Source organism: Arvicola amphibius, chromosome 5 (assembly GCF_903992535.2).
Source record: "Arvicola amphibius chromosome 5, mArvAmp1.2, whole genome shotgun sequence".
Taxonomy (NCBI): domain Eukaryota; kingdom Metazoa; phylum Chordata; class Mammalia; order Rodentia; family Cricetidae; genus Arvicola; species Arvicola amphibius.
This window is the reverse complement of record NC_052051.1, coordinates 45,726,209-45,754,130: the sequence shown is the minus strand read 5'-3', so window position 1 is coordinate 45,754,130 and position 27,922 is coordinate 45,726,209. Positions and strand designations below refer to the sequence as shown.

General features: G+C 46.3%; 1 protein-coding gene across 1 annotated transcript; it reads left to right on the top strand.

The window, feature by feature from the left end:
* On the top strand, positions 1-27,922 carry Tgm3 (transglutaminase 3). Its single transcript, XM_042055137.1, has 13 exons — positions 1-112; positions 607-801; positions 1,295-1,534; positions 2,370-2,488; positions 4,016-4,144; positions 7,081-7,258; positions 7,357-7,492; positions 15,623-15,726; positions 17,233-17,478; positions 21,136-21,444; positions 24,020-24,177; positions 27,233-27,366; positions 27,775-27,922. Exons 1-13 carry the CDS (start codon positions 1-3, stop codon positions 27,920-27,922), a joined length of 2,208 nt encoding a protein of 735 aa, XP_041911071.1.

The following is a 27,922-nucleotide window of genomic DNA, read 5'->3' as shown; positions in this document are numbered from 1 at the left end:
ATGTGGACACCAGATGCTGGTGTGGGGATACCTTCCTCAGTGCCCCCTTCCACATTCCTCAAGGTAGGCCTTTCCCTGAACCTGGAGATTGCTGTTTCATCTAGATTGCCTGGTAAGCAAGCCCTGGAGATCTGTCTGTTTCTACCCCTAGTGCTGAGGTTACAGCTGCACCATTTCTGGGGATGCTAAGGGTCTGGACCCAGGTCCTCAGGCTTTCAGAGCGAGGGCTTCACCCACCACGCTGTCTTCTCAGTCTCGTCTGACACTGCTCTTCTAGCTGGTTGGGTGCCATTTCCCTGAGTGCTCGGCTGCTCCTCGAGGCCTGACAACAAGGCACCAGGCAGATGGAGAGCTTCTGAGCAGAAGGGATAGCGTGTGGAGTGGTCTAGAAAGGCCACGCGCTCGTGCGATCTTGGGTCCTGTGCATTGGAGTGTTTGAATGCAGAAAGGTTGGATGGGAACAAGTGGTGACCATCCTACTAGGCAGAGTCAAAGCTTTTGTGCTTTAATGTGACTCCTTCTAGAAGCTCAGCTCTGCCCTGCCTCCTCACCCATGGCTGTCCTTTGGTATGCTGCACACTATGTAAGGACCCCTCAAGACTTCAGGTTCTGCTTTCTGTCTCATAGCTTTAGAAGTCCAAAATGTCAACTGGCAGATGCCTGTGAACCGGAGGGCACATCACACAGACAAGTACTCCAGCCGGGATTTCATTGTTCGGAGAGGACAGCCTTGGGAGATGGTAATATCCTGCAGCCGAAGTCTCGAGTCTGGAGAAGATCTGAACTTCGTTGTTTCTACTGGTACCCATTCTGCTTCTTCTGCACATGCACACAGCTGCGTTGCCCTTGAGGGGTCATTGGGCTTTGGGTTATGTCACTGATTGGTTGACTTTGGTGGCTCTGTATCTCTGAGCATGAGACTTATCATCTTCAAATCAAGATGGATGTGGCCTACATGTTCCCGCAAGCCCTGTGATGGGATGCTTTACTGGATGAAATCCTAGATCCGTGGTTCTCACCATTCCAAATGCTGCAACCCTGTAATACAGTTCCTCATGTTGTGGTGACCCTCAACCTTAAAATTATTTTATTTTATTTTACTTCATAACTATAATTTTGCTACTGTTATGAATTATAATGTAAATATCTGTGTTTCCTGATGGTCTTAGGTGAGCCATGACCATAGCGTGAGAACCGTTGACCTAAAGGAGCTCACAGTGTCACCAGAGCCTGATTTCGCCTCAGGACCTATCCAGCTCCCGTTTGTTTCCTTCATTTTCTATTTCCTTGACAGGTCCCCAACCCTCAGAGTCAGCCAGGACAAAGGCTGTGTTTTCAATCTCTGGGAGAAGTACAGGTGGCTGGAATGCAGCCCTCAAAGCCAACAACAACAATAATCTGACCATTGTCGTCGCCAGTCCTGCCAATGCTCCCATCGGGTGGTACACAATGAATGTTGAGATCTCCTCCCAGGGCAGGGTCTCCTCTCAGAAACTCGGGATGTTTATACTGCTCTTCAACCCATGGCTGCAAGGTAGGTCTCTGACCACAGCACCCCCCCCCCCCCCACGACCCTAATAGAAGCAATGAGTGTAGAAAATAAGGACGATTGAGAAGTTCTCCTTACAGGCCTAGAACTGACTGTAGAAAGTTTATGGACTGTAGGAGGAGCGGAAAAGCTAACCCAGCCATGTGATTCTAGGCAATTACATTATCTCATCCTCAAATTTGTCCCCACTGAGTGTACATCAGGCTCCCATGAGAATTGTATAAGCTTTTATATACACATTATATATAACGTGATACATTATAAGAGATAATGACTACAGTACAATTCTGCAGTGAGGTCGTGCCCTACTACCTTTCTATCTAAAGGAGCGATCTCATTCTTGGGTCCAAGTTTTAGGCTTTTATTCTAGCTTAGCCTCTCTTTCCAGCCTGAGCCCCCACAGGGAGAGCTGCAAGCATCATAGCTCAAGACTTCATTCTTCGGTCAGATTGCAGGATAGGTGGGGCGGTGGTAGTGCAGGCCTTTAATCGTAGGACTCAGGAGGCAGAGGCAGGCGGATCTCTGTGTAGGACTCAGGAAGCAGAGGCAGGCAGATCTCTGTAAGTTCAAGACCAGCCTGGTCTACAGAGCTGGTTCTAGCACAGCAAGGGCTGTTACACAGAGAAACCCTGTCTTGGGGGAATAAAAGAAGAAAAGAAAGAAAATTAGTCAGATAGTGGTATGGGTCCAAGTGACTCTTGCTCTTCAGTCTTCAGGAGTGGAAGAAAGCTTATTTCATTGATTCACTATAGGCTCTATTTTTGTTTCTGTTTTTCCCCGTGTGTGTGTGTGTGTGTGTGTGTGTGTGTGTGTCAAACAGCGGATGATGTTTTCATGAGTAACTCCGCCGAAAGACAAGAGTATGTTGAGGAAGACTCTGGCATCATCTACGTGGGCAGCACAAACCGAATTGGCATGGTTGGCTGGAACTTTGGACAGGTAAAAGGACCATAAAAGGGCAAGGGTTATGTCCCTAACACAAGATGCTCAGGTCTTCTAGCAGATTTGCTCACTTTCCTGCCTTTCATTTCCTGCTCATTCATTTGGAACACATTTGTTGACCGTCTACTCTGCTCTAGACCCTAAGCTGAACCCTAAGGATACAGATGAATAAATTTTCTGCTTCAAGTGAGTCACAGTCTAGTAGGCAAGATGAACTCATTACTGAATTGATGAGGTGAAATATTTCTGATGCCTGACACACAAATAAATAGCAGGCCCAGCAAAGAATCTCAGGACACTAATGCAGCTTCTGGCTTTCACGTCACATGAAAACGTGGTAAAGCTCCATCGCTGTGTAGCTTTGGCCTTTCAAAGTCATAGCTTTTGTGTCCTTGACACCTGAGTTCAGCAAGTTCCCAGGTTTTCTCAGTTTAGAAAATGTTTAGGAGTGTTTTTTTTTTCACTTTCAGTTTTTCCAGGTGGTAAGCAAAAGAATTAGAATGAGGGACCTTGGGCACCCAGGCTACCTAGATGCCCAGAAGTTGGTGGGGAGGTGCACTCCTGCAGATTCCAGGTTCTATTATGTAGCCAACTCCAGTAAGTTTCTAAGTTGAGTCTATGTGTTGACTTCGTTAAAAGGAAGAAGATGAGGAAGATAAGAGTATATAGTACACCCAAGGGTGGGAGCGGGGCTCTCTTGGTGGGATGGCTTGTGAAAGCCTTTCTAAGAAGGGTCTATTGAACCTGACAAGGTAAGGAAGTCTTGGAGAAGAACATTCCAGGAAGAAGGAGAAACAAATGCGGAGACTTAAGGCAACAAGAGCTAGCGTGTGAAACAATCTGTGTGTGTCTTACTTTATGAAAATAGCTTTAGATATGTCTTCAGCCGCACGTTTTATCTGTAGACCTAGTTTGCCAGGAATCTAAGTGACACACTCACGATAATAGTCAGAGCCACAAAGGAACCTTGAGATGCATTTTGCTTGATCCATCATTAAATAGATGGAGAAACCAAGGCTAGAAAGGCTGACTTGTTCTTGAGTTCATGACAAGCTAAGAATGAACAGTTCCCTGTTGTCTCCCATTCACGTTAGTGGGGTGGGTTCTGGCTCATGTAGAGGGGTCTGGTGAGCTTGCTAGGTAAAGGCTGGGTGCAGTGGCTTCTTCCTCAGCAGCTGTTAGCTCTGAAGGCCACCGAGCAAAAGGGCCAAAGGAGCCCTGTGGTCTTCACCATTGTGCTTCTTTTTTTTTTTTTTTTTTTTTTTTTTTTTTTTTTTTTTTGGTTTTTCGAGACAGGGTTTCTCTGCTGTGGCTTTGGAGCCTGTCCTGGAACTAGCTCTTGTAGACCAGGCTGGTCTCGAACTCACAGAGATCCGCCTGCCTCTGCCTCCCAAGTGCTGGGATTAAAGGCGTGCGCCACCGCCGCCCGGCACCATTGTGCTTCTTGCTCCCTTAACTAACAACAACAACGACAACAACATGGATCGTTTCTTCCCTCTTTCCATGTGGTCCCATTATGAACAGTTTGAAGAAGACATTCTGAGCATCAGCCTCTCCATTTTGGATAGGAGTCTGAATTTCCGTCGTGACCCTGTTACTGATGTGGCCCGCAGAAATGATCCCAAATACGTTTGCCGGGTGCTGAGTGCCATGGTAAGAAACAGGAAATGGTAGTAAGTATTGCTTACCAGGCTGCCATGTGACCGCACATCAGACCCATGCACTCCATGCCTCATGGGAGCCTTGCCAAAGGCGTTTGGTAGCTGCGACCCGGCCCATTTTGCCAATAGAGACCATGGGACTCCTGTAAGTTTAGTAACTGAGAAGCAATGACAGAACCAGACCCAAGCATGGCTAGTTTCAAAGCTCTTTCTGCCATATGGCCAGGCCTTTCTTAGATGGGATGGGAACACAGCCTTCAGTTGCTCACCAGGATGTGATGAAAAGCTAAGCCTCTGCTCCATCACGAGGCCTCCTGGGAAGAGAAGCATGCACCCACTGAGACAGGAATATACACCTGCTTGGCAGCATGGAACCCTCAAGTGTCACAACAGGAAGAGAGCAGATTGTCCTACTCACTATCTAGACAGAGAGACAGGCTCCGTGGGCTAATGTGACCTTTCCATGGTGTGCCCTGTGAGTCAAGCAAGGTTTTGAGTTGTCGGCTCAGGGACTCTTTCCATTCTCATGGACCCATACATGGGAAACCTATCCCACCAGAGTACACACGTGTGTACATGCACGTGCACACACACACACACACATCTCATAATCCTGAAAGAATCCATGGCTCTGTACTCAGTGTACACAGGATGTCTCTATCAAAAAGTGACCAGAGGATCTACCTGCTTAGAAATGAAAAGCTCACTGGATGTGATGGCCCTTGGGAGCCTGAGGAGGCCCGAGGATCAGGAGGAGTTCCCAGTCATCCCGAGCTTCACAGTGGGGCCCTGTCTCCAAAGAAGGCTCACAACCAAAGTCAGTTCTTTCATTCTTACTTTCTTGAACTAAATAATAATCCAGAAATCCCTTTAGTGTCTTTTTATGTTGGCGCATGGTTTAGGCACTTCTTGGACTATTCCCAAGCTGCCCAGTTACTTTGTTAGAAATCTGAACAGGCTTTGGGCGGCATGCTGATGCCTTAGCTTAATTAGGGAGGACTTCTCAAAACAATGGGATCTAGAACAAAGGCTTACAGGAAAGAGGTGAAGTGGACCCAGAGATGCTTAGAACCAGATCTGTAAGACCCAGAATAGCCAGGACAGAGAATGGACTAAAGGGGACTGGGCAGAACCTCACAAAGCAAGGAGCTTGGATAAAGGGGTAGTCAATGAAAACAGATTAAGTAAAACTCGAGTTCAGGGTCACTTAAGAAGCCAAGTTTCCTGCCAGCAAATAGAGTATGTGAGTCGGACCTGGAAGCCGGCCGGCTCCCTCAGCTGCTGACTCACTCCCAGCCTGGGGCCAACCCACTCTATCTCAGAGCCGATTTCCTCAGACGTGCCTCCCTGATGCTCTCTCCAGACCCTCCTGTTGGGCTGGGTCAGGCCAGGAGCTAATTATGGCTTATGCAGAGCTTTGAAGTGCTAGGCTTTGAGCCAGCAGGGACCTACCCTGAAGCACCTGTGACCCAGGAGCCTGTGAGCTGCCGCTCTTCCACGTTCAGGGCCACCCTAGCTGGCGTGGCACCACTAGAAGTGAGACAGAGCTCACCTCTTGGGGCTTCGGGAAGGCTGGAGGCTTGTCCTGGTTTTTCTGTGTCTGCTGTCCACTCTTGTAAGCCTGGTACACCCACGTGTTCCAAAGAGAAGGGGCAGATCCGATGGGCTGAGAAATGTATGAGGTCTCAGTCTAGGCTCTCACTGTATGGTTGAGATAAAGGGCAAAGTTTAATGGACTCTGAGAATGGGACAGCTGGGAAGGTTCCTCTGGGGCATCTAGTTTTCACTTCCCCTGTACTGGAATGGGAAGGCCTAGTGGTCAGGGAGACAAACTGACTCCCAAGATCACCAAGGAAACAGGTGACAGGTAGTGCTTCTGAACTCTCCCTCCTCTCTCACCTGGAGAGATGAGAATATCAAAAGAGGCATGTGAGTCTGTACTGCATGCACTGGGGATTGAACCCAGGGCTGCACACAGGCTAGACAAGTACCCTACTACTGAGTTACCACAGGCTAGACAAGTACCCTACTATTGAGTTACCACAGGCTAGACAAGTACCCTACTACTGAGTTACCACAGGCTAGACAAGTACCCTACTACTGAGTTACCACAGGCTAGACAAGTACCCTACTACTGAACTACATCCCCAACTCTCTTTGAAGAAACCCAGGCCTATAGAAAAGTAGAGAAGAAGACACAAGTCCCTCCACATCTGCCATCACTTTCAACAGTTGTTCACCGCTTCCTCTCTGACCCTTCCCCACAGACAACTTACTTGATGGATCCAGCATCCCATTCTTCGAGATGGTTTCATCTATAAGAACTTCATGTTTGTCTCTAAAAGAAATGGAAAAGGAGACTGAGGTCCCCTGAGCCCTCGCCCAGGGTCCTATCAGTGTCGTATCACAGTTGTGTCCCTTACACAAGCACCGTGCTTAAGCTGAGTGGATAAATGAACAAATTAATGAATGAACGAAGAAGAAAGGAACACCAATATTCTGCCTTTATTTTTTCTAAGAAGTCATATGTGAAAGTTCTAAAGTAATTTCGGGTTCACACACACACACAGACACACACACACACACACACTTCAAACCACAGGCACCACCCACATCCCCAAGCAAACAGCCATTGTCTCCTGCAAACAGGACTTCTGGTCCCAGTCTTGCTGCTGACAAACTGTGGAGTCCCCTACTTCTGTATCGTCCAGCAGTACAGAATTGATGTCATTCAAGAGCAATCAAACATGACCCATTAAACTAAGTACTTCTAAATTCATAAGCTCCACTCCCCCTGAGAGATTTGTTACAGTTTTTGTGAAAGAAAAGTGCACTCAAGACCCCGTGGCGTCCCCATCCCCCACCCACTCACTCCTATGGGAAAGGCATGGTATTGATTCACTTGGACGTGGGGGTGTTTCTACACAGATCAATAGCAATGATGACAACGGTGTTCTTGCTGGGAACTGGAGTGGCAATTATGCTGGTGGCCTGGACCCCAGGACCTGGAATGGCAGTGTGGAGATCCTCAAGAACTGGAAAAAATCTGGCTTCAGACCAGTCCAATATGGCCAGTGCTGGGTCTTTGCTGGGACCCTCAACACAGGTATGTGGGTGGGGTGTGGCTTTTATGGGTGGTAATGGGGCACGTTAACGTACCATCTTCACCACGGCCAACATCCTCACACTGACCTTGGTTTGCAGTGCTGCGATGCTTGGGGGTTCCCTCCCGGGTGATCACCAACTTCAACTCAGCTCACGACACAGACCGCAACCTCAGCGTGGATGTGTACTACGACGCCATGGGAAATCCCCTGGAGAAAGGCAGCGACAGCGTGTGGTAAGCCATCAACCACCATTTCCCTGGGCATAGAGCACCAAGTTTGAGCAACCCCCCTCCCCAACCTTGCCCCGGAGCCCAGCTCCACGCTGGGACTGGAAGAAAAGTGACTGTGAGCCAGGCATGGTTGAGAGCAGAGATGCTGCCCGAGATAATCACGTCCCTCGCGGGAACTGCAGTGCAGACCGTGGAAGGGTCTGATGCCGGTAGAGGGCGGAGCCAGAAACTCCGGACCGTCCTGGGCTTATAGCATCCATTAGTCCTGGTTCCACTTGAGAAGTTAAAATCTTGTAGCTACTGATTTTCCTACAACAGCAACAAAACACCGATTTACCTCAATTCAAACAACCAGATGACTTAAGGTGACTTAAGAATATTTTTTCCTTCTCCAGGGGACACTTTGTCTTCTTCTTGTTGTTGTTAGAGCTATTTGTTCCTTGTATTTCTTTTTTTTTCTTTCTTTTTTCTTTTTCTTTTTTTTTTTTTTTTTTTTTTTTTTTTTTTTTTTTTTTGAGACAGAGAATGACTCCGTAGCCCGGGATAACCTCAACTCAGGATCTTCCTGCCTCGGCTCCTGAGTGCCGAGATTACAGGCGTGCACCACCACACACAGCTTATCTTCTTAAACAGGACAAAAACAAAGCAATGCATTTTCTCATAGCTTATACATATTTATTATGCATCTTAGTCGACAGAATGAAGACATTTTATTCTGGGTTGCAGATGAAAATAAGAAAGCTTATATGTTTAGGTATCATATATTTCTAATTATAAATAGGCCATTGTCACATGTAGACATATGCACACAGATATATAATTTATAACAGATGCCGACTAGAAGAAGGTTATATAAAACTTAGAAATGTATAACTATTTATAGCAATGTGTATACAATATATGCATATTATTACAGCCATTTAAGGTTATACCATATGATAGATTATTATCAGTTGTTAGCAGTTGGAAATGGTGTGTACGCGTAGATCGCTGCCAGTCTCGATAGCCCCACACTCGTAGTCAAGAATCCATTGCCTGAATCAGTTTCAGAGGACACATGGCTAGGTGAATTTTAGAGCTGATATCATTCTTGTTCAACTTTGAGACTGTTTATATAACATATTATTATTTCCGGAATAAGAAGGCCCAACTTTTCTGAGCTGTTTTTAGTCTGATAGAATAAAATGAAGTGAAAATAGGAAAAGTGGGGAAAGCTGTTAATGTAAATAAATAACCCTATGTCATCAGCTGAACTAACCGAAACATCCCCTCGCTCCACAGGAGAGCGAGCTCCCATAACCCGCAGTCGCATGGCAGATATACAACTTTCCCTCTAGAGACATCAATACTTAGAACAAGGGTTTTGTTTTCCAGCTTCCCACAAATGAGTATTTTTTTTTTCTTCTTCCCTAGTTTTGCTTTGTTATTGTGTCTGAAATCTCCTCACAGTCAGTTCTGAATATTGGGGCAACAGCACTCCATTACAGGAGGAAGACAGCTGGCTAACCAAGGGCAGCCTGACTCAGCTTTGGGGGAAGGTCCCTTCTGTTTAGCTCATCCATGATGACCCTGCACACCAGGGACTGCAAGGAGATCAGATAGCTTAAGCCCGGGTTCCTCTACTGAAAGAATTCACAGCAGTGTTCGGGACAAGGGACTGGGGCATTGAGTGTGGCTACTTAGCAAGGCAGCATACCGTGTGATGTCCAGGCCAGTGATTCAGAGTAAGCCCTGTGAGAACCCAGGGAAGGAGTCCTCTAGCAAGCCTTCAACAAAACAGAAAGGTGGGGCTTTTAAATTGCATTTATTTTCTTGCCAGCTTAGTAATTTATCTGAAATATAATCACCTGTAAGACAAGGACCTGACGGAGACAGACCTGGGTAACCCCACTGTCATTTTAGAATCAGACAGTCCTGTGGGTCCTGTCCCCCGCGCTCTCCTTCTCCTTTGATGGATCCCCTCTTAGAAGGCAACAGGAATGGCATCCTCTCCCCACCCCACTCCCTAACAAACAGCTGGGTGTGGAGAACCAGGCCTGGATGGTGTTAGAGCCCTGAGCCTTGTTTGCAGCTCTGCTACCCACCTGCTATAGACGTGTGCAAGCCTCCTTATCCTTCTCTTCCCACGTTTCTCCTCCAGGGAAGCATAAGAGCTGGTCTAGGACTCGATTAACATTCAGACCTCTTGCCAGCTCTTCTGAGTCTCAACCACATTGTTATTCTGAGACCATGTGTTTGGTATGAGATCTAGCTGTTCCCTCCAGAGACCCACATATCAGTATACCAACAAAGGCAGAGTTACTTCCCTGTTATAATCAGCACTGCTTAATTTTAGGCAGAAAGTCTTGGGTCTAAATCTTTGTGTCATGAATATTGGAAGCTTTCAACTCCTGTCCATATGAGCCTAAAGTTACGGAAAGTGAGGATCAATTTGAGTTGCTTAGCAACAGTAACGACAGTCAATACACGGTGGCATGCCAATGAGTGTGCTCTGTGCTAAATGTTTACACTTCACAAATGATGAGATAGGTATTATTATTTTATTATTTTAAGGCCCAACTTACAGTTGAGGGGCTGAGGCACAGAAGGGTTGAATACTTTTCCCAAAAGACATAACTAGAAGGTAGAGATGGGATTTGAACTCAGGCAGGTTTGAAAACTACAAAGCACCAGAGAACATTGTTGCTATTATCCCTGACTAAAGCCTCCCAAACACAACACGCCTTTCCTGGTATTTTCCAAAGTGGGGGCAGCCACCGTGGTGTGGTGGGTGGGATCTGCTTAGGCCGGATGCTGTCCGACCCACTTGGATGGAAGAGCTGGCTTCCTTGGCTCACATTAAACAGTAAGTGGCACTTCCTAATAAGACCAACCATGTCTCAGGGCTGCCACAAAGAAAAATGACTTGCCCAAAGTCACACTGTAAATTTGTGACTAAGCTAGAAATAGATTATAATAGGTCTCTACTACCAGAAAGCACATTAGGTCTAGAATGGTCATCTTACAGAGGGGAGACAACCAGCTCTCTGTGAATGAATGAGTTCCACACTCACAGACTCAAGAGACTGTGATCGGGAAGTGTAGTTAGGCCTTTGGTGATTTTGTCTGTCTGAACACAATAGGCCTTTCCTTTTCATTATTTTCTAAACAGTATTATATAACTGTATACCACATTTATTTTATATTATATTAGGCGTTATAAGTCATTTAGAAATGATGTCAAGAATATGATGCTACACATAGATTATGTTGAATATTATGTCTCTTTATGGAAGGGATTTGAGCACTGAAGAGTTTGTTACCCGAGGGAATCATGGAACCAGCCCCTTATGGCCTGTAACTTCTCTAAAGAAGGGCAGCTAGAGACAAATACTCTCACTATCTGCAAGTTGCTTAATTTCTTTTTGCTGTTTCTATTGTCTCTTTTGTTTTTTTAATTTCCCACCTATAAATTGAAGGACTAGGTCAGGAATCCTCTGCAATTTCTTCCCGGGCTTTCTTTTAATCCCATGCCCAGCCTTCTGTGGAGCACACCCTTTCCCTACTGGTGCTGCTGGTTCCGACTAAGAGATAAGCTTTTGTGTCTATCCAGAGCCTTTGACTTCCTCAGGAGCAGGATGCTTTGGGGGAACTTAATGTTGGTGGGTTGAAGTTGTTGTTGTTGTTGTTGTTGTTGTTAACCCAGTTTTCTGCTGGGCCACTGTGAAGGGGAGGGCTCTGGAGACTACCCAATCAAATTATTAGAAAAAAGTTGCCCCGAGGTTTCTTGCTGATTCTAGCTTCTTTTCCCTATTCATTCTCCCTCTCAATTTCTGTAGCCACAGACAGGACCCATCTGTAGATTTTGCAGAGCTCCAAGGTAGGTCTGCCTTGCCCTGCCCTGCCCTGCCTTGCCCAGGGAGTGAGTGTCCAAAGAAGAGCTGTTGGTTCCAATTCTTCTGCAGTGGCCTATCCCTGCCTGCTTACACAGAGTTCTGCCTTTGGATTCCTGCCCTTAATAACCCCTAACCACGTGACTGCAAAGAGGTCACCAAGGCTGTTAGAGTGGCCTTGCCCCCAAAGCAGTTCAAATCAGCAGGTTTGGCTCAGAACTTGCACCGCGACACAGGGTGCCCAGAGGTCCAAACTTGTAACCGCACACAAAGAGCAGTGATTATGGAGTAAAGATGGAGTCGCTGGGCAATGCCCAAGACTCAGAGGCAGCACCGAGCTCTGTTTAGCACACTCTCCAGATCTGGAAAGAAAGCTGTCCAGATGAGACAGCACCTAAGGCTGTGTTTGGAGTTTACCTGCAGAAGTCAGAGGGGTTTGAGACCGCTCTCTAGACAGAATCTCCTCAGCCTGGGAACTCAAACTTGACCAGAGCTCAGGACACCTCCAGAGCTCCCAAGTTCGCATTACAACTAAGGTGACTGGGGAGCTGGGAGGAGCAGGCTTCAGGGAGCTCTGAGGTGGAAAGTGTCTCTTCCAGAGCGTCTGTCCTGAAGCCTTCAATAGAAATCGAGTTGAAGGTCAGTTAGTCAGGAAAGAGTGCTCGTGACCAGAAATAAGAACAAGGATCTCCTTGGTGATGCACATCCCCAGCACAGGCGACTGAAGTGGCCAATTGTGCCAGAGGGAGGAGCCAGGATGCACCTGTATCTGCTCTGTCTTCAAATTCCCATCTTACAAATAAATGGTAAAAACACAGCGACTGTACAGATTTGTCTAAGCTAAAGGACCCTTCCCTTAGGGTTCTTAGCCAGAAACAATGTGATGTGAGGCTCGGCATCCTCACCACCTCCTCCTTCCTGTGCCTCTTATGTCCACCTGTGGTCATCGTCACACTTCCTGGGCCTCCTCCTTGGTGTGGACTAGCCAATCTTATGGACCATTTGAAATTGGACTTCCTGGATCTTTCTGGAGATAATTTTTATGACTTTTTTCTCTAGTTACAGGAAATTTCAAAACCTAAGAGAAGCAAAACTCATCTATGGCCATATTGTTCACACATTTTAACATTTGATAGTTTTCTTTCCATTCCTAGTGCCCTTTTATTGATTATAGAATGAAAGTAATACATTTTGCAAAGTTCAAGATAGAACATGTGATAGATGCTGTCTATTACTTCTCATATTTGGAAGCCAATCTCTTCATGACCTCAGCCATAGGATTTGTTTTTTAGGATAGGTACTTAGCCTAGAGTCTTTAATTTGTTTACATCTATTATTTGTCTAAACAGCCTGTGTCTATGTATGGATGGATGGATGTTTATATGTGAGGGCATATGTGTGCCACAGTGAGCCTGTGAACGTCAAAGGACAACTTGTGGGAATCAGATCTTTCACCATGTGGCTTCCAGGGATGGAACTCAGGTCATCAGGCTTGGTAGAAATCACCTTCGCCCACTGAGTCATCTCTCCAGCCCTGAGCCCAGGATCTTGCCCATGCTAGGTAAGCACTCTACCACTGAGCTCCAGTCTTAAACATACTCTCCTGCCATTGAATATCCTCCAAAATGAAATTATTTTAAATGTAGTATAACCCATCATATATTTAAACTATTTTACTTTCCCTACTAATATTATGATATTTCCATTTTCTCTCCCTTATATTTGAATTAAAATTCACTCCATGTAAGATGCTGGATCATTTCTCTTGGTGCCATAGTTTATAAATTGTCAAAAAGGGATGGTAATTATTTCCATTTTATACAGTCACAGATTAAAGGAGTTAATGCAGAGGCAGGGCTGTATATCAATGGTAGAGTGCTCACCTAACATACACAAGGTCCTGGGTTCGATCCCTACCACCACACACAAAAAGAGTAAATATACTGAAGGCACTTAGAGGACTAAATGTTCTATGTTCACGCTGTCCTGGCTTTTGTCATTTTTTTTTTAGTATACATAATCTTTTAAATATTCATTTGTTTTCTAGTCATGCAAGTAGTGAACAATTTTCCTAATTAAAAAATGAAACACTACAAAAATAATGTAAAATTTGTTTTATATGTATTGTATATATCATAAACTGTTAATTTGGCTAATACAATTGAATCATTAGAGACTAACTCAGTTCAATCTTTTCCAATGATGGAGACCAAACCTAGACCCCAAGCTTCTGAGGCAAGTGCTGTACCTCTGAGCTAAGTTCTTAACTCCTCTATAATTGTTTTTAGTGATTTTATTATTACCCTGTGTGTGTTCATGAGGGGTAGGGTGGGTGGCACTGAGCATATGTGTAGGACAGTGAAGTAGAGCTGACTCTTTCTCCTTCCGCCTCTACACTCTTCCAAAGATCCGATTCGGGTTGGCAGCGTTGCGCGGCAAATACCTTTGCCCACTGAGACATCTCGCCAGCCCCAAGCGGTTTTAATTGAAAAGGATTTATACACACACGTGTACATGTTGAGATGTGCACACTGTTTCCTAACCTGATTTTTAATTAGGTTTCTGCTTTCATTTTAGAACATCTAATTGCCAGTTGATTTGTTTGTTTGTTTGTTGGGTTGGTTGGTTTGGTTTGGTTTGGCTGAATTGAGGTATCTTAAGGGGGTTGTTTGTTTGTTGCTGTTTTATGTGGGGTCCGTTTTGGTTTTGAGATGCGTGTCACTACTTAGCCCAGTCTGGCCTGGAGTTTACAGTCTCCTGATTTGGCATCTCAGGGTTACAGTGCGCACCACGCACACACAGCTTGCGTTTGTTTTTCTTACTTTATGCTGTACTTTAGAGAACCCCTCCTTGTTAAATGCTAGCTTCATTTTGCTTGTCATTTATTTTACAGCTGTGTGATATTCCATTTATAGCTGCACAACAGTTTTTCTGGTTATTCTTTTATTGGCCAGTTTTTCCTCCGGCATCCTTGCTCTCACGAGCAACGCCGGAGTGGAGTTCCCTGGCCTAGATGACTGTGCATATTCATAAAAATCCCCCCTGGAGAAATCCCTCATGGTGGAAATACTGGCTTAGTGAATATGCAAATTTTTTAGAGCTCTTTATACTCATTGCCAAATTGCCCTCTGCAAAGGTCATAGCAATTTAAATCCTCAGTAGTATGCAGTAACACTTGCTTTCTTAACTGAAAGTGCACAAGGCCCCCAGCCTAGACTTTAACCTCTGCTAGACTAGCAGGTAGAATCTGCATGGCTGCCACGGTTTCTCTTTGTCATTTTAATCTTCTTTTAATAGCAGTGAGGTTAAAACTATTGTCATATATCCAGTCATCATTTATACTGCTTATTAAAACCGTCTTTATTGGCATGTTTTTCTTTTATTTTTGTTTTTATTAATATGTAAGTCTCTGTCTGGCATCTATGTTGTGCCTATTTCTCTACTTTATTGGGTTTTTTTTTTTGTCTTTTTTCCCTCTTCCATTTCCAGACTAGATGATCCAAGTGCTCTGCAGATCTCTCTTCGAGTGTGTTCATCCTTCCCCTGTTACAGCTCTTCCCTAATAAACTCCCCCAGTGAATTATCCAATTTCAGATATCAGGGAGGTTGCACTTAAAAGTTTCCATTTGGTCCTTCAAAAAATATTTCTATCTGTCCACCAGAAGTTCCTCTTTTCATTCTCCGTAGATCTATCTCCCTACACGTCATCGATTCTGGTCATAGTAGCTGCTGTGAGGGCCTTGCCTGACAACGCCAACACGTGACCGTTTTCTCTCTCCATGCCAAACTAATGTAATCGCTGGTCCTTTGTATGTTGCGTTACCTTGGTTTACCCTAGGTGGGGCAAACGACCGTATTCCTTTGCTGTGTAGCAGCAAGATCCTTGCGAGACCCAGATCTGAAACTCCCAGTATAGTGGGGACAGCTCAGTTCCATCATTTTCGCTGGGCTACCTGGTCTGCCTTGTGAATACAAGGTTCACCCAGACATGTGAGCAGCTTAGAGATGAATTTGGGGTCCTTTTCCCTGACTCTTACTTTTCAGAACAGACCCCTCACTCCCCTCCGTCCACCCGAGCTGTGGCTCCCGTGTCTCGGAATCTCAGTTCACAGTCCTAGGATGATTTCCGGGCGAGGATGCCCAGCAAGGCCAGCAGGATCTCTGGCACAGCGTCCGCACCTTCAGGGAGGAACTGGGCGCCACATTGTTTGGCGGGAGATGTATTGTTGCCATTCACTAGTTACGGGGCTTCTGTCTGCAGGAATTTCCATGTCTGGAATGAAGGCTGGTTCGTGCGGACTGACCTAGGCCCCTCATACAATGGATGGCAGGTGCTGGATGCCACCCCGCAGGAGAGAAGCCAAGGTAATCTCCCCGGAGCTGCCGGAGCTTGGCTCTGTTATTTACAGGAGGGAGTAACCCAAAGCCCTCTCTAGCTCCCCAATGCACAGTGGGATGAAGGATTTTTTTTAAAAAAAGATTCCCGTGCTGCTGTTTAAATGGACACCTCCTCTGCAGCCCCTCCAGCTGCTGCTACCACTGAAGATCCCTAGCACATGGCAGGCAACAGGGAAAAGATACCTGCCCTTGTCAATAATTATTTCCTACCACTGCCACCAAAAGCATGGTCCTCCCAGGGCAGAAGCCCTGTGCATTCAGTCCTATTATTCTTTCTGTGACAGGCCTGCCCAAGGCAATAGCTGCTGTTTCTGCTCCTGTATGCCTTCTGGCAGGCTAGCCTCCCCTTTAGACCCAGTGCCTTGTCCCTCCCAAGGGCCCATACACTCACTTTCGTCTCTTACCTCCTCTCCCATCAAAGTTGGGTCTTAGACTCTCTGGAGTTTTTCATCTTCTGCCTCTAACCTCTAGAGAAGCCTGTCTTGACTGTTAATTTCATTTTGAGCTGTTCCTTTCAAACAATAAAAAAGTATTAATTAATATATGCTATGTATATAAGTAATATACATAAATAATTGAAAGTATCAGAGCAGCTCAGAAGTTATGAAAGGACTTAGAATAAAAATTCAGCCTTATTGTCACACTAATGTCCCTACCCTGACCTTGCTAACAGACACCCTTTTGTAAACTTGGGGCTAGAGGGGAACCTTTTGAGTATTTTCTAGCTAGTATTTTCTAGACTTTTCAGTGCAACTTGTGAGAGGTTATAAAATCAAGTTAATGAATTGTAACCATGCCAAGAAGTAAAAACAAAACGGAATAGAAAGGAAAATAAAAAGTATCAGAACCAAGACTAACTACTGACCCACTAATGTCTTACGTGTGCCAAGATATCAAATTTACTTTCTGTGATTTATGGTTTTAAAAAAAATCTGGGTCACCCTTTCCCCCGAGTATAAAAAATTATGCGTGTATCTTTTTGTTAGTTTTATAAACATATGGGTGTGTGTGTGTGTCCAAATAATCCACCTGTGCTGAATACTGGAAGAGAAAAGTGAAGGTTGGGGTTAGGACATAGAGCAAGGAACTCCATGCACTAGATGTTCAGGAAAGACTTCTAGAAATGGGGGGTCAGTGCATCTTTGGGCCACAGTGAGTTCAGAGGCAGAAAGGCAGCGGCGCCTCACAGCAAGACCAGACTGGCATCAGAGTATCAGCCCAGGTGACACACATGTAGGACATACAGTTCAGCCTAAGTGGAGCTGGACCTGGGACTTGGTACAGAATGATGGTGGTGGGTAGCTGTTCCATGTCATACCAGCGGGTCACGGTCTGGGTTGCAGTTTGGCTGAGGGAAAGGCGGAGGGCTGACATGCTGGCAGAAGGCCCTCAGAAGCAGTGCCTAGGCAGGCTGGAAGTGGATGAGCTTAACTATGGTTTGCGTGCATCCAAACACTACATCTTGGCCGCCAGGTGTGTTCCAGTGTGGTCCCGCTTCCGTTAATGGAATACGAGACGGTGATATAAACCTGAATTTTGACATGGTCTTCATCTTCGCGGAGGTCAATGCCGATCGCATCACTTGGATCTATAACAGTAGCAATGGCAGCCAGAAGCAGAATTCTTTGGACACTTACTCCATTGGCAAATACATCAGCACCAAGGCCGTGGGCAGCAACTCTCGCTTGGATGTCACAGACAAGTATAAGTATCCAGAAGGTAAGATTGGCGCTGACAGAGTGATGTCACAAGGAACTTAGTGATGGGCGGACAGCTTTGGGAATGACAAGACAAAAGCCCTTTACCCAATACCTCTACAGTTCGGTCTGTTCTGTACAAATGGTAGGGTGTGTCTCTCTACCATCGAGTGCTCAACTGCTTTTTTCAGTGGGGACAGAAACATCAAGAGCAGCTAACACACAAGCTACATAGCCACAGAGCACAGACAGCTGTCAGCCCAGCCCACCTCCAGAGGTGATCCTTTCTCAATCGCACAAGTGAACTAATGTCACTATGATGGAACATCACAGGGAGAGGCACATTTCTCAGGGCTTTGGGACACATTTTTCTATCAGTCCATTTTGTCTCCCAGAACATAAACAGAAAATGCTATTTCGACAAAAAAAAAAAAAAAAGACAAAGAAATTCAGGAATGTGGGCTTATGCCATATACATTCATAGCTCCCATCCCCTAAGAAGCCCAGAGGTATGGTCACCTGAAGAGGCAAATGCCATGGTCCCTGAAATCTCCATCATTTGTACCGCTGCTGGCATCCTACAGTCGCCTTGGAAGGCCATGTGCTGCGAAACTGTCTTATCTCTACTAGAGTTGCTTCGGGAACCTGGAGCACCATAGTTCTCAATAATGGCAGGAGTTCTCCCTTTGAAGGTGGAGTTCGACTTTAGAAATAGCCCAGAGGCATTTGGCAGTGGCTCTAGCAGGCCACAGGCCTCTTCAGTGGGTTGATACTTCACTCTTCCCAAAAGACCTGGAAGTAGTTGACTCACTTGATCTGCAAAGTCAATTTCTAGGAAGGGAGCAAAAAAGCGTCCTTCTAAATGTGCCTGCAGTGCCCCTAAAATCAGACTAAATCTCTGACAACCAGTGGCTGTTGCTGTTGGCTGGAGTTCACAGAAGGAGAAAACCGGCTCCAGGAGGCGGAGTCTGGCTTCAAGGACAGGGGCATCCACACCAGGTACCCGTGGATGGATGTTTTGCAGGTTGTCCTCAGTCAATAAATACTCCTGAGTCTGTCAATATGAAAAAACAAACAAACAAAAAAATCCCAGTGAGATTCTCTATAACTGAAACCCACTTGTTTGAGAATGGTAGCACATTGGAAGAACACACACACCGTAGAAAACCATCGGTCTCTTCAAAGGGGTTGAGGTGAAGAGAATGCTTTCAGAGGCAGAAATGAAGACAATGTCATCAGATGTTTTGAGACATTACTTTTTGGCCACAGTAATGAATAACCAAGGTGGTAGCGGTGCAAGGTTGAACAGACAATTGCGGGGCAGATGTCCTTGTGGTTCTTTTGGGTTGAGTTACATTTGTGGCCTCTGGAGAAGCTCATGGTTCTGGTAGTCTTTTGCCAAAGCAGCCATCAGGCGTTTATGAAAAGAACTCTTCCCTTAGTAACCTCTCGGCTTCAAGTATCTGTTTATTTTTGTTATGATTGGCACAAGTGATTCTATTTCGATTCTGACGACTTTCCGAATGCCTACTGTCTGGATGCCTACTCCAGGTACCTTGTAGATAAAACACAGCAGATGCTATCACTGGAGAGGCAGGTGCCAGACTGGCATTTTCAATGTCATGATGTAAAGCAAGTGTAGAAAACAGGAAACAAATAAACCAGGATAGAATGTGACTCTCAGTCCTACCTCCCACTTATAACAAGCTTGTAGGCTCTCCGGTTCTCTTGTCCCTTTGCCGGTAAGACGAGAATAGCAATGCCTCTCTGGGGTTGGTTCTCAACACAAAAATGTACGTAAAGTGTGAAGTGCGGTGCTTGGCACACAGCAAGGACTTAATGACTAGGGATGGTGATCTTCCATCATTTGGATGTCTGTGCTCTCCCTGGAATGAGGCCTTTTCATAGCCTGCTTTGCGCAGGTACCTTTTACCTGGTTGTCTGAGCCGGTGAGAGTTCCTATTACTCTCACCCTTTGATCCTGCTTCTCCAAAGTTCTAACAATTTCCTAAGCAATAGAGAGGGGCCCACAGGACTCCTGGCAGCACCTCAGCTCATGCACGACAAGATGGAGCAGCTGTCTGATGTATCCAGATCTTCTTGCCTAATGATGCCAGTTGGTCTCAGAGGGCCCCAGGCAGGAAAAGCTCATAAAATGGGTTGCTAAGCATTTACACAATCACAATGCTGTGCTGGGAAAACAGCAGCAGGAAGCATAGTCTTGAGTAAGCTCAGCGGGTGACCTATATAGGCTCTGGAACCTCCTTATGCAAACGCCTGCTTCAAGGTCTCAGGCGCAGAGGCTCAGAAGCTCAGCACAGCCTTCAGCCCTGGGTGTGGACTGAGAACTCAGCAAGAATGGAAGGGCATCCAGAGGAACCTGGCCCTCCAGGAGCTGTCAAGCCTGGTAATCCAGCTACCTTCTTGCAGCTGGGGACAGGGGAGGATCCTTGGACCAGGCTGCGGATCCCTGGAGACGAGTCTATCCCTTTCTTCATCCAAATTCCAGAGTAGTTCAAACCAGCAGCTTCTCTTAGCATGAGCCTCTGAGGTCCCTGCCAGGAAATATACATAATTCATGGAAAGGACTCGCTAACTTGGAGAGCACCCGTAGTAAGCCTTCTGATTTACCTTGAAATGTTCACAAGTTGGTTGGAAAAAGCCTAGGGGCCACCAACATGGCCCACAAATGCCAACACGGTTACTCTTCTGTCTTCTTGGGAAGCCAGGACCTTCTGCTGTATGGTACATATGTCTTCAGGTCAAGGCAGGGAATCAGAGGTGAATTGCTTAGCCAGCTGGGCTTGAAATAGTTTGCTCTGTTCTCAGTGTGCCACAAGCCTTTTTAGGGTGTCACCAGGGCTCTCCATGCACTGCTTCTGCTGTCATAGTCAGCAGCACCTACAGCCTGGTCTGGGTCGGGGAAAGGCACCATCTTAGATTAGCCCTTGCCATTTGGAGAGTCTAAATTTCTCAGCAATTTGGAATTTATAACTAGTCATGACTTGGAACCTTATCAGTCACAGGAATTTCTTGTTGACTTGTACAGACAGAAGTGTCACCTCCTGACTCCCATAGTTCCTATAGACACAAGGCAGGGGCACAGGGGAAGGGTTTTGAAGTTCTTTCTCGTAACTTTGATTTTGCTTATGGATTCGTTCTAAGACTCCTTGGCTCAGTTTTGCCATTTGTTTATAAATGATTGTCCTTCAAGGCTCACAAAAGACTTTTCATCCAAAGAAAGAGAAAAGAAGAGAGAAAGAGATGGAAGGAAGGAGGAGGGAGAGGGAGGGAGGGAGGGAGGGAGGGAGGGAGGGGAAGAGGAAAGGAGGGAGAAAGAAAATGAAAAAAATCTAACTTAAAGCAAAGAAAGGATGATACCCCATAGTGCTTATTTACAGGAACTGACCCAGCTTTCCCCTTGGTTTCCTGACAGTGTAGACTCGATGGGGAAAGGACCAGGGACTGGTTGGTCTAGAAGCCTTATACTAGGAAGTGTTAATGGAGACCTTACAAGATCAGACACTTGCTGGGAGCAACTGGGACCCACAGAAGTGGTGTCAATGTTAGTTCTACGTCACTTTCGGGTGTGGGGTTGGTCATGCCGTCCATTGTGGGAATAGCGGTCACATCCCCGAGGTGTCCTTGTTTGGTTTTTGTTCCTTTCACCAACTCACAGGTTCCAGTGAGGAACGACAAGTGCACCAGAAGGCTTTGAGTAAACTGAAACCCAATGCATCTTTCGGCCCCACGTCTGCGAGAGATTTGGCAGGGGAGGAAGGGACGCCCAGCATTTCTGGGAGGTTCAGGGTCGTTGGTGCACTGGCAGTGGGCAAAGAAGTCAGTCTGGCCCTGATGCTCAAAAACCTGACAAGGGATAGGAAGACAGTGACAGTGAACATGACAGCCTGGACCATCGTCTACAACGGCACCCTTGTCCACGAAGTCTGGAAGGACTCCGCCACGATCTCCTTGGATCCCGAGGAAGGTAACTCATCTTGTTGCTGGTGGGACTCAATAAGCCTAAGGAGCTGATCACAGAAGGGCTCCTGCTGGGCTTTGGGTGAGTCAATTCACTATGGGTGGGGTAATGAATGGCCTCCATGGGTAAGCCTTAGTTCTGACGCTCTGGACGTTGCTGTCCTATGAGCAAGGCCCGTCATTGTGGTGCTAACCTCATATTATTACACCCTAGCAAGGGAAGAAGGGAGGCTTTAGTAGCTCATAGCCACAGCACAACATCCCTGTACAGGTTTGTGCTACCCTGCATGATTTTCATAGTAAATGTGACCTCATCTGACCTTCTAAATGAGGTGGACTTCAAGACCTATGTTACAGAGTCCGACATAAGGCTTTCAGAGACTTGTGACTTGCTTTGCCATAGTGATTATGGGTTGAGGTCTTGGTCCTTGGTTTCCTGATGTTAAACCCAATGTCTCTTCTTATCTTTGTTGCTGCCACCCTGCTTTCACCCCCTAGTCCTGTTGTATGTTTGGCCTTGGGTGGCCTGCAATAGATTCCAGGATCTTAAACCCTTGCCCCATGCTGCCCATAGCTCCCAAGGTCTGAGTGCCATTTCTTGAGTCCTGATGACAGTGACAGATTTTCTTGGAGATCTAAGCTTTTGGGAGGTTCACTGCTGCTTCAGGGCAGCAGAGATGGGCCGGGAACAAGGTGGAGCCGAGGGAGGTTGGTTCCATGGGATTAGAACGCAGGTGTGCCCACATTGCCAGAATCCTTGAGCTGTTAGGAAAGTTTAGGCTGACAAAGCAGATCAGCAAGGGTGGGGTGGCTCTTTGCTTCACACCAAGAATTAATAGAAACTGATTAATTATACAGCCTGTCTTGGAAGAGTTCCAAGAGAAAGTGAGCTATGTTACCTTCACTGATAGGTACATACATTACAGTTTGTCTTTCAGCAGAAATTGCAATATCAGAAACAACTGTTGCTATTATTTGCCTCTGACACTAAAAAAAAAAAAAAAAAAGAGCCTTTTTGTTTTAGTCGGGGGGACCTAGGGATGGAACTCGGGATCACCTGAATGGTAGACAAGAACTCTAGCAAAGATACATCTCTCGCCCAGGAAGACCTATTTCTGTAGGCCAGAAATATTCCGTACAAAGGAAAAAGGTTTTTTTTTTTTTTTTTTTTTTTTTTTTGGTTTTTCGAGACAGGGTTTCTCTGTAGCTTTGGAGCCTGTCCTGGAACTAGCTCTTGTAGACCAGGCTGGTCTCGAACTCACAGAGATCCGCCTGCCTCTGCCTCCCGAGTGCTGGTATTAAAGGCGTGCACCACCACCGCCCGGCTAGGAAAAAGTATTTTATCCTCTGTAAAGACAGCAGAACCGAACGAAACAGGGAGGAAACAGGGAGGAGGCAGGTGAAGCGGTCCTGGAGTCCCAGTGCTCGGGGACTTGCTGGGTAAGCCTGGGTGAGTCTCCTTCCCTTTCTGAGCCTCAGAGTTGGGCCACTGAGAAGCGAGGATCAGCAGATCCAAGGAGGTCTTCTCCAGCTCCTGCCAGTTCTTCTCATTGTAAAATGAGAATGTAAAATGAAGGAGCTTTCTCCTAATTAGCTGCCTTTACCCCCAGGCCACCAAGAGCAACTGTGGGAAGGGAGAACAGTGCGCAGAGTGTCTGAAGAAGGAAATCCCTGCCTTCTACAGTGGTGGGAGAGAGGGGTGGAAGTGTAACTTGCTGATAGGGTGTGAGCTTAGCGTGCACAAGGCCTTGGATTCTGTCCTCAGCGCCACAGAGAGAGAGTTCTCAGGGTCTAGAGAGAAGCCAGAGGAGGGAAAACCCACAAGGCAAAATGTGTGGAAACACGCCTAATTTGCATACAGAATGATAAGAAGGTGCGGGGTGGTTTTTTTTTAAGGAAGCGGTGCATTTTGGACAGTTGGGACAGGGACAAGTTAAGAGTCTGGACTTGCTCCCTAAGGCAGCAGGGAACCATGGGGGTTGTTTGCCGTGAAGCACAGGAGGAGCGCCATGACTTAGAAGAGACTGCAGTCTTTAAAGTCTGCCTTGCTAGTGTGTGCACAGCTGCGGTGGGGGGGGCAGAGAGAGGAAGGAAGTCGAGGGCACCTTCACGCTGGAATCGCAGTTTATTAGATGGCTGGGAGAACTGAAGCATTGATTTGGCCAATGATGCTAACCGATTGCCTAATGGCAGCAGCGATAAAGCCATTAGGCAGTCGGTTAGCATCCTTGTTCTTACCCTGTCCCTTAGAAAGAAACACATTCTCTGATATTCCCCAGGCCTGGGAGGGGCATCTGTACTTCAGCTCAGCAAGTCCCCCATTTTTGGAGTCTGCTTGTTGGCTTACATCCTGGCACCTTCTCGATCCCTATTCTGGAACACATACACATACTGCTAAAAATCCAAACCAAAACCAACACACACACACACACATACACACACCCCACAAGACCTGAGCAATGAAAGTAAATAGGCTACCTATGGATCCTCCTGCCAGCTCAGCCCACCATAATTCAGTCCTAGGGACGATCTCAGAGCCCATCTTCACCCTCAGATCGCCCACTCCCTGCTTCTCCTTTCAGAAATACAGCATCCTGTGAAGATTGCGTACTCTCGGTACGATAGATACCTGAAGGCAGACAACATGATCCGAACCACAGCCATATGCAAGGTGACAGATGAGGCTGAGGTGGTGGTGGAGAGGGACGTCATCCTAGACAACCCCACCCTGACCCTGGAGGTAAGAGGATGTGGGGAGTGCCTCCCACAGACACCAGAAAGTGAGCAGAAAAGGCTGATTTTCCCTAGGGGTGTACACAAGACCCTCTTGTGGATCAGGCCGCACCTTCACCTACTGTATCTATACATAGTTTTTCTCTTCCTGTACAATCCCACTGCCGGCTTCTCAAGCGCCCATTGTGTAGGATCCAGGTAATTGTGTCCATCTTGGTCCCATCTCTTCTAAGCTGCCCATAGCTCCTAGGGTCCCTGGTATCAAGAGGGAACCCAGTGTGTCCACTTTGATGCAGGCTCCCATCTCTCTGTGCAGCTAGCCTTGCTGTCCTGATTGGTCCAGCTGTGTTTCAAAACAGCAGCAGTCCCACCTCAGGGGACAGACAGTCACTGTGAGGCAGTAGTCCCAACCGTGGGTCTTGTACTAAAGTGACTTGGCCTTATAGCTGGGCTCCAGTATTCATCAGTGTAGAAAGTGAGCAGGTCCTTTAGCTAAGTCTGCTGCTCCAACTCTGTCAGGAGAAGACATTCCCCTGGCAGGGTGTCAATTCCTCAGGGTTAGCATCTCTTGATAGCTCTTCACAGTCAGGCCTGGTCACCAGTGACACAGCCTCAGAACGTTCTAAACATTTGTCCCAGCTAAAAACAGACTTTGTATAACAATTTGTCCCCTTATCTGTTAGTCAATGCCAGTAAAAACGGGTGTCACTGCTGTCCCGGGATCCATCCTACCACACAAACTTTTAAAACAGAAGCAGCGCCCTCCGTGGGTCCCAGTCACAGCAGAGCTAGTGGCTTGCCCTTCCTCCCTTCCCAGAGGGAAGCTGTTGGCCATCCAAGAGGCCCTGCATGGTGCAGCCCCTCTTGCTTCACAAGGCATTTCCAAGATGTGATCGACAGTTGAATGTTGTCCCCCACTCCCTAAGCTGGGGAACAACTCTGGTCAGTGACCAGCTTAGCTGTAAAAACATCTTGCCCAAAAACCATGATCGTTTAAATTAAGTCAGTTTTCCCCATTTTACTCCCTAATCCTCAAACATCCTTAGAGTCATCTTTTATTCATATATTTAATTTTGCTCAACATTTTTTAGATTTCCATATGATGTCTAATTTATCTTTAAAGACACTATAGCATCTTTATCACTGTATCCAGTCAAGAACTCTTTTTATCAGAGATACCCAATTTTCCACATTCTCCCCTCTTTTGGAGCTTCTAGAAAACAGGGATATTTTTGTCCACTAAACAAGTCAATGTGTGGTACGCTCAGAGCAGCCAGAGTTCTAAACTCATAAAGAAAATCTATAAAAAGATAAATGTTGGGTGAAACTCTGTTGTCTCCTCTAATGCGGATTGGTGATTAACACGGGTTAACACAGGGACCTTAGACAATGAGATCAGAAATAAAATCTGAGTATTTTCCCAAAGGGGCGCGAATCTTCAAGTTCATGGCTAGTGGTCCATATCCAGTCTGATGGATGCATTTATAGACCCAGATTAATACATAACCATAAAGATAAAAAACAGATATTTGAACACAGAGAAACCCTGTCTCAAGAAAAAAAAAAGAAAGAAAGAAACAGATATTTGAAAATGTAAATGAATGTGTTTATAGACTTGGTTAATAAACAACAATAAAGATAGCTAAATATACAGATGTATAAATTTAACGTCAGCAAGAAGAATCTGGTACTACTTATGTAGCGTTGTCATACATCAATCGCATAAAATTATGCTTTTCTCTTCAAATTATTACAAATACTTTGAGTTCCAGGAGAAAAATTATAGTAATCGTGGTGTTTAATATGCCTCACTTATTCACAATGCACTGCTCTGTGTTACAGAATCTGTCAAAAATAGCCTATGCTTTGGGGCAGGAAAGTCCTTCTTTTTCCCAGTGTGTGAGTTTCCCAAGCTGTCAAATCTGTCTGAGCTTGGCCTTTGACACTCTACAATGGCAGCCATGAGCACTTACGACAAAGGAAAGAAACTCACAAGCCCAGCAATCTCCAGTGTTTCTCAAAGGAAGAAAAGAGAGCAATCTGCCAGTCACACAATTTCAACATCTATTTCCAAAACGCTTGCTTCCTTTTTCCATGACATCATTTGTTCCTAGCTAGAAGGGGAGAGATAAGTAATTATCCCTCTTGCCGGCTATGTCTGCCCAGATTCGAAGCTGATGCTTATCAAATAAATGACAGTCTCCACCTTTTGGGGTGAATAAGTAGTTTGTGTTGCTTATATGACCCCAAATCAAGACATCATCCCCTGTGACTCCAGCCTGGTCGACCACAACGTGACACATAGGAATTGTCTGGGCTCCCAAAGCAGGGAAGGAAATTGGCAGCCTGGGTGTCACCACAGAAAAATAACCTGTTTGCCCCAATTCTTGTGATCAAGCACAGAAGGGACCATGGCTGTGAACCTCTACCTGAGTCACCTCGGGAGTCTTCGGTGTATCCGAAGTAGATGGCATCTCCCAGGAATGACTTTAAGGGTAAAAAAAGACACAACCAATAAAGTGGCTGGAGAGATGGCCATTTAAGCAAGTACTATTCTTGCCCATGTTTGGTGCCCAGAACCATGTTGAGTGGTTCACAATGGCCTTTAACTTCAGCTCCAGGGAGCTGAGGTCCTCTTCTAGCCTCCTGAAAGGCCAAAGACACACACACACACACACACACACACACACACAAACAAAATAAATTTTTTCTTAAGAAAAAAATAATCAGGAGGTTCAGGAAAATTAACTGTCAGTGGGCTGTCTTCAGAGGCAGTAGCTGCCCCTTCTGGAGGAGTTGTCATATTATTGCTTCCAGTCACAGAGGACAGCACAGGTCCCCCTCTGAATCTGTTTCCCACCACAGTGTAGGGATAATAGTGATGTCTTGGTGCCACACGTGGGTTAGGAGACCACCTGATAGTTGGGGCTGAATGAAGCTCCCTTCCCTCCTGCATCCTAGGCCATGTTCCTCCTCCTCCACCCATCACCATGCTCAGCGCTTACAGGGCAGCAGGCAGGGGCCACACAGCTAGCACCCTGACTCATGGACCCTCCCTACAGGTGCTGGACGAGGCTCACGTGCGGAAGCCTGTGAACGTGCAGATGCTTTTCTCCAACCCTCTGGATGAGCCAGTGAGGGACTGCGTGCTGATGGTGGAGGGTAGCGGCCTGCTACGTGGCAACCTCAAAATCGAGTGAGTTCCGGGTCTAAGCAGCTTTGTAGGGATGGCCAGATGTGGGACAGGTGGGCCTGCCCTGGGCCTTTAAGTAGGACAGGGAGAGCAATCTATGGCCTCAAATCTTCATTCTTTGTGGGGCTTGGTAGGCAAGGATCTTCATTTGCATTTTGTTTGGAGTTCATCAAACTTGAAGTCCTGATTGCCAGTGCTGACATCTGATCACTAGGGCTTAGCATATTTGGGAGACTGTAAGACTTCCTGCCTCCCCACCAACTAGAAGTCACAGAACTGAAGGGACCCAGGTTATCAGAGGCAGTTAGAGAGAGAGATGAAGAAGTGGTAGCTTTGCCTGACACCACTAGAGCCAAACTTGGAGCCCTCTGGCTTTCACATCAACACTTAATCTGTATCCTTCCCCATCAGTGTGCCAGCCCTGCGTCCCAAGGAGAAGTCCCGGATCCGATTTGAGATTCTTCCCACCCGGAGTGGCACCAAGCAACTAGTCGCCGACTTTTCCTGCAACAAATTCCCAGCCATCAAGGCCATGCTGTCCATTGATGTGGCCGAGTGA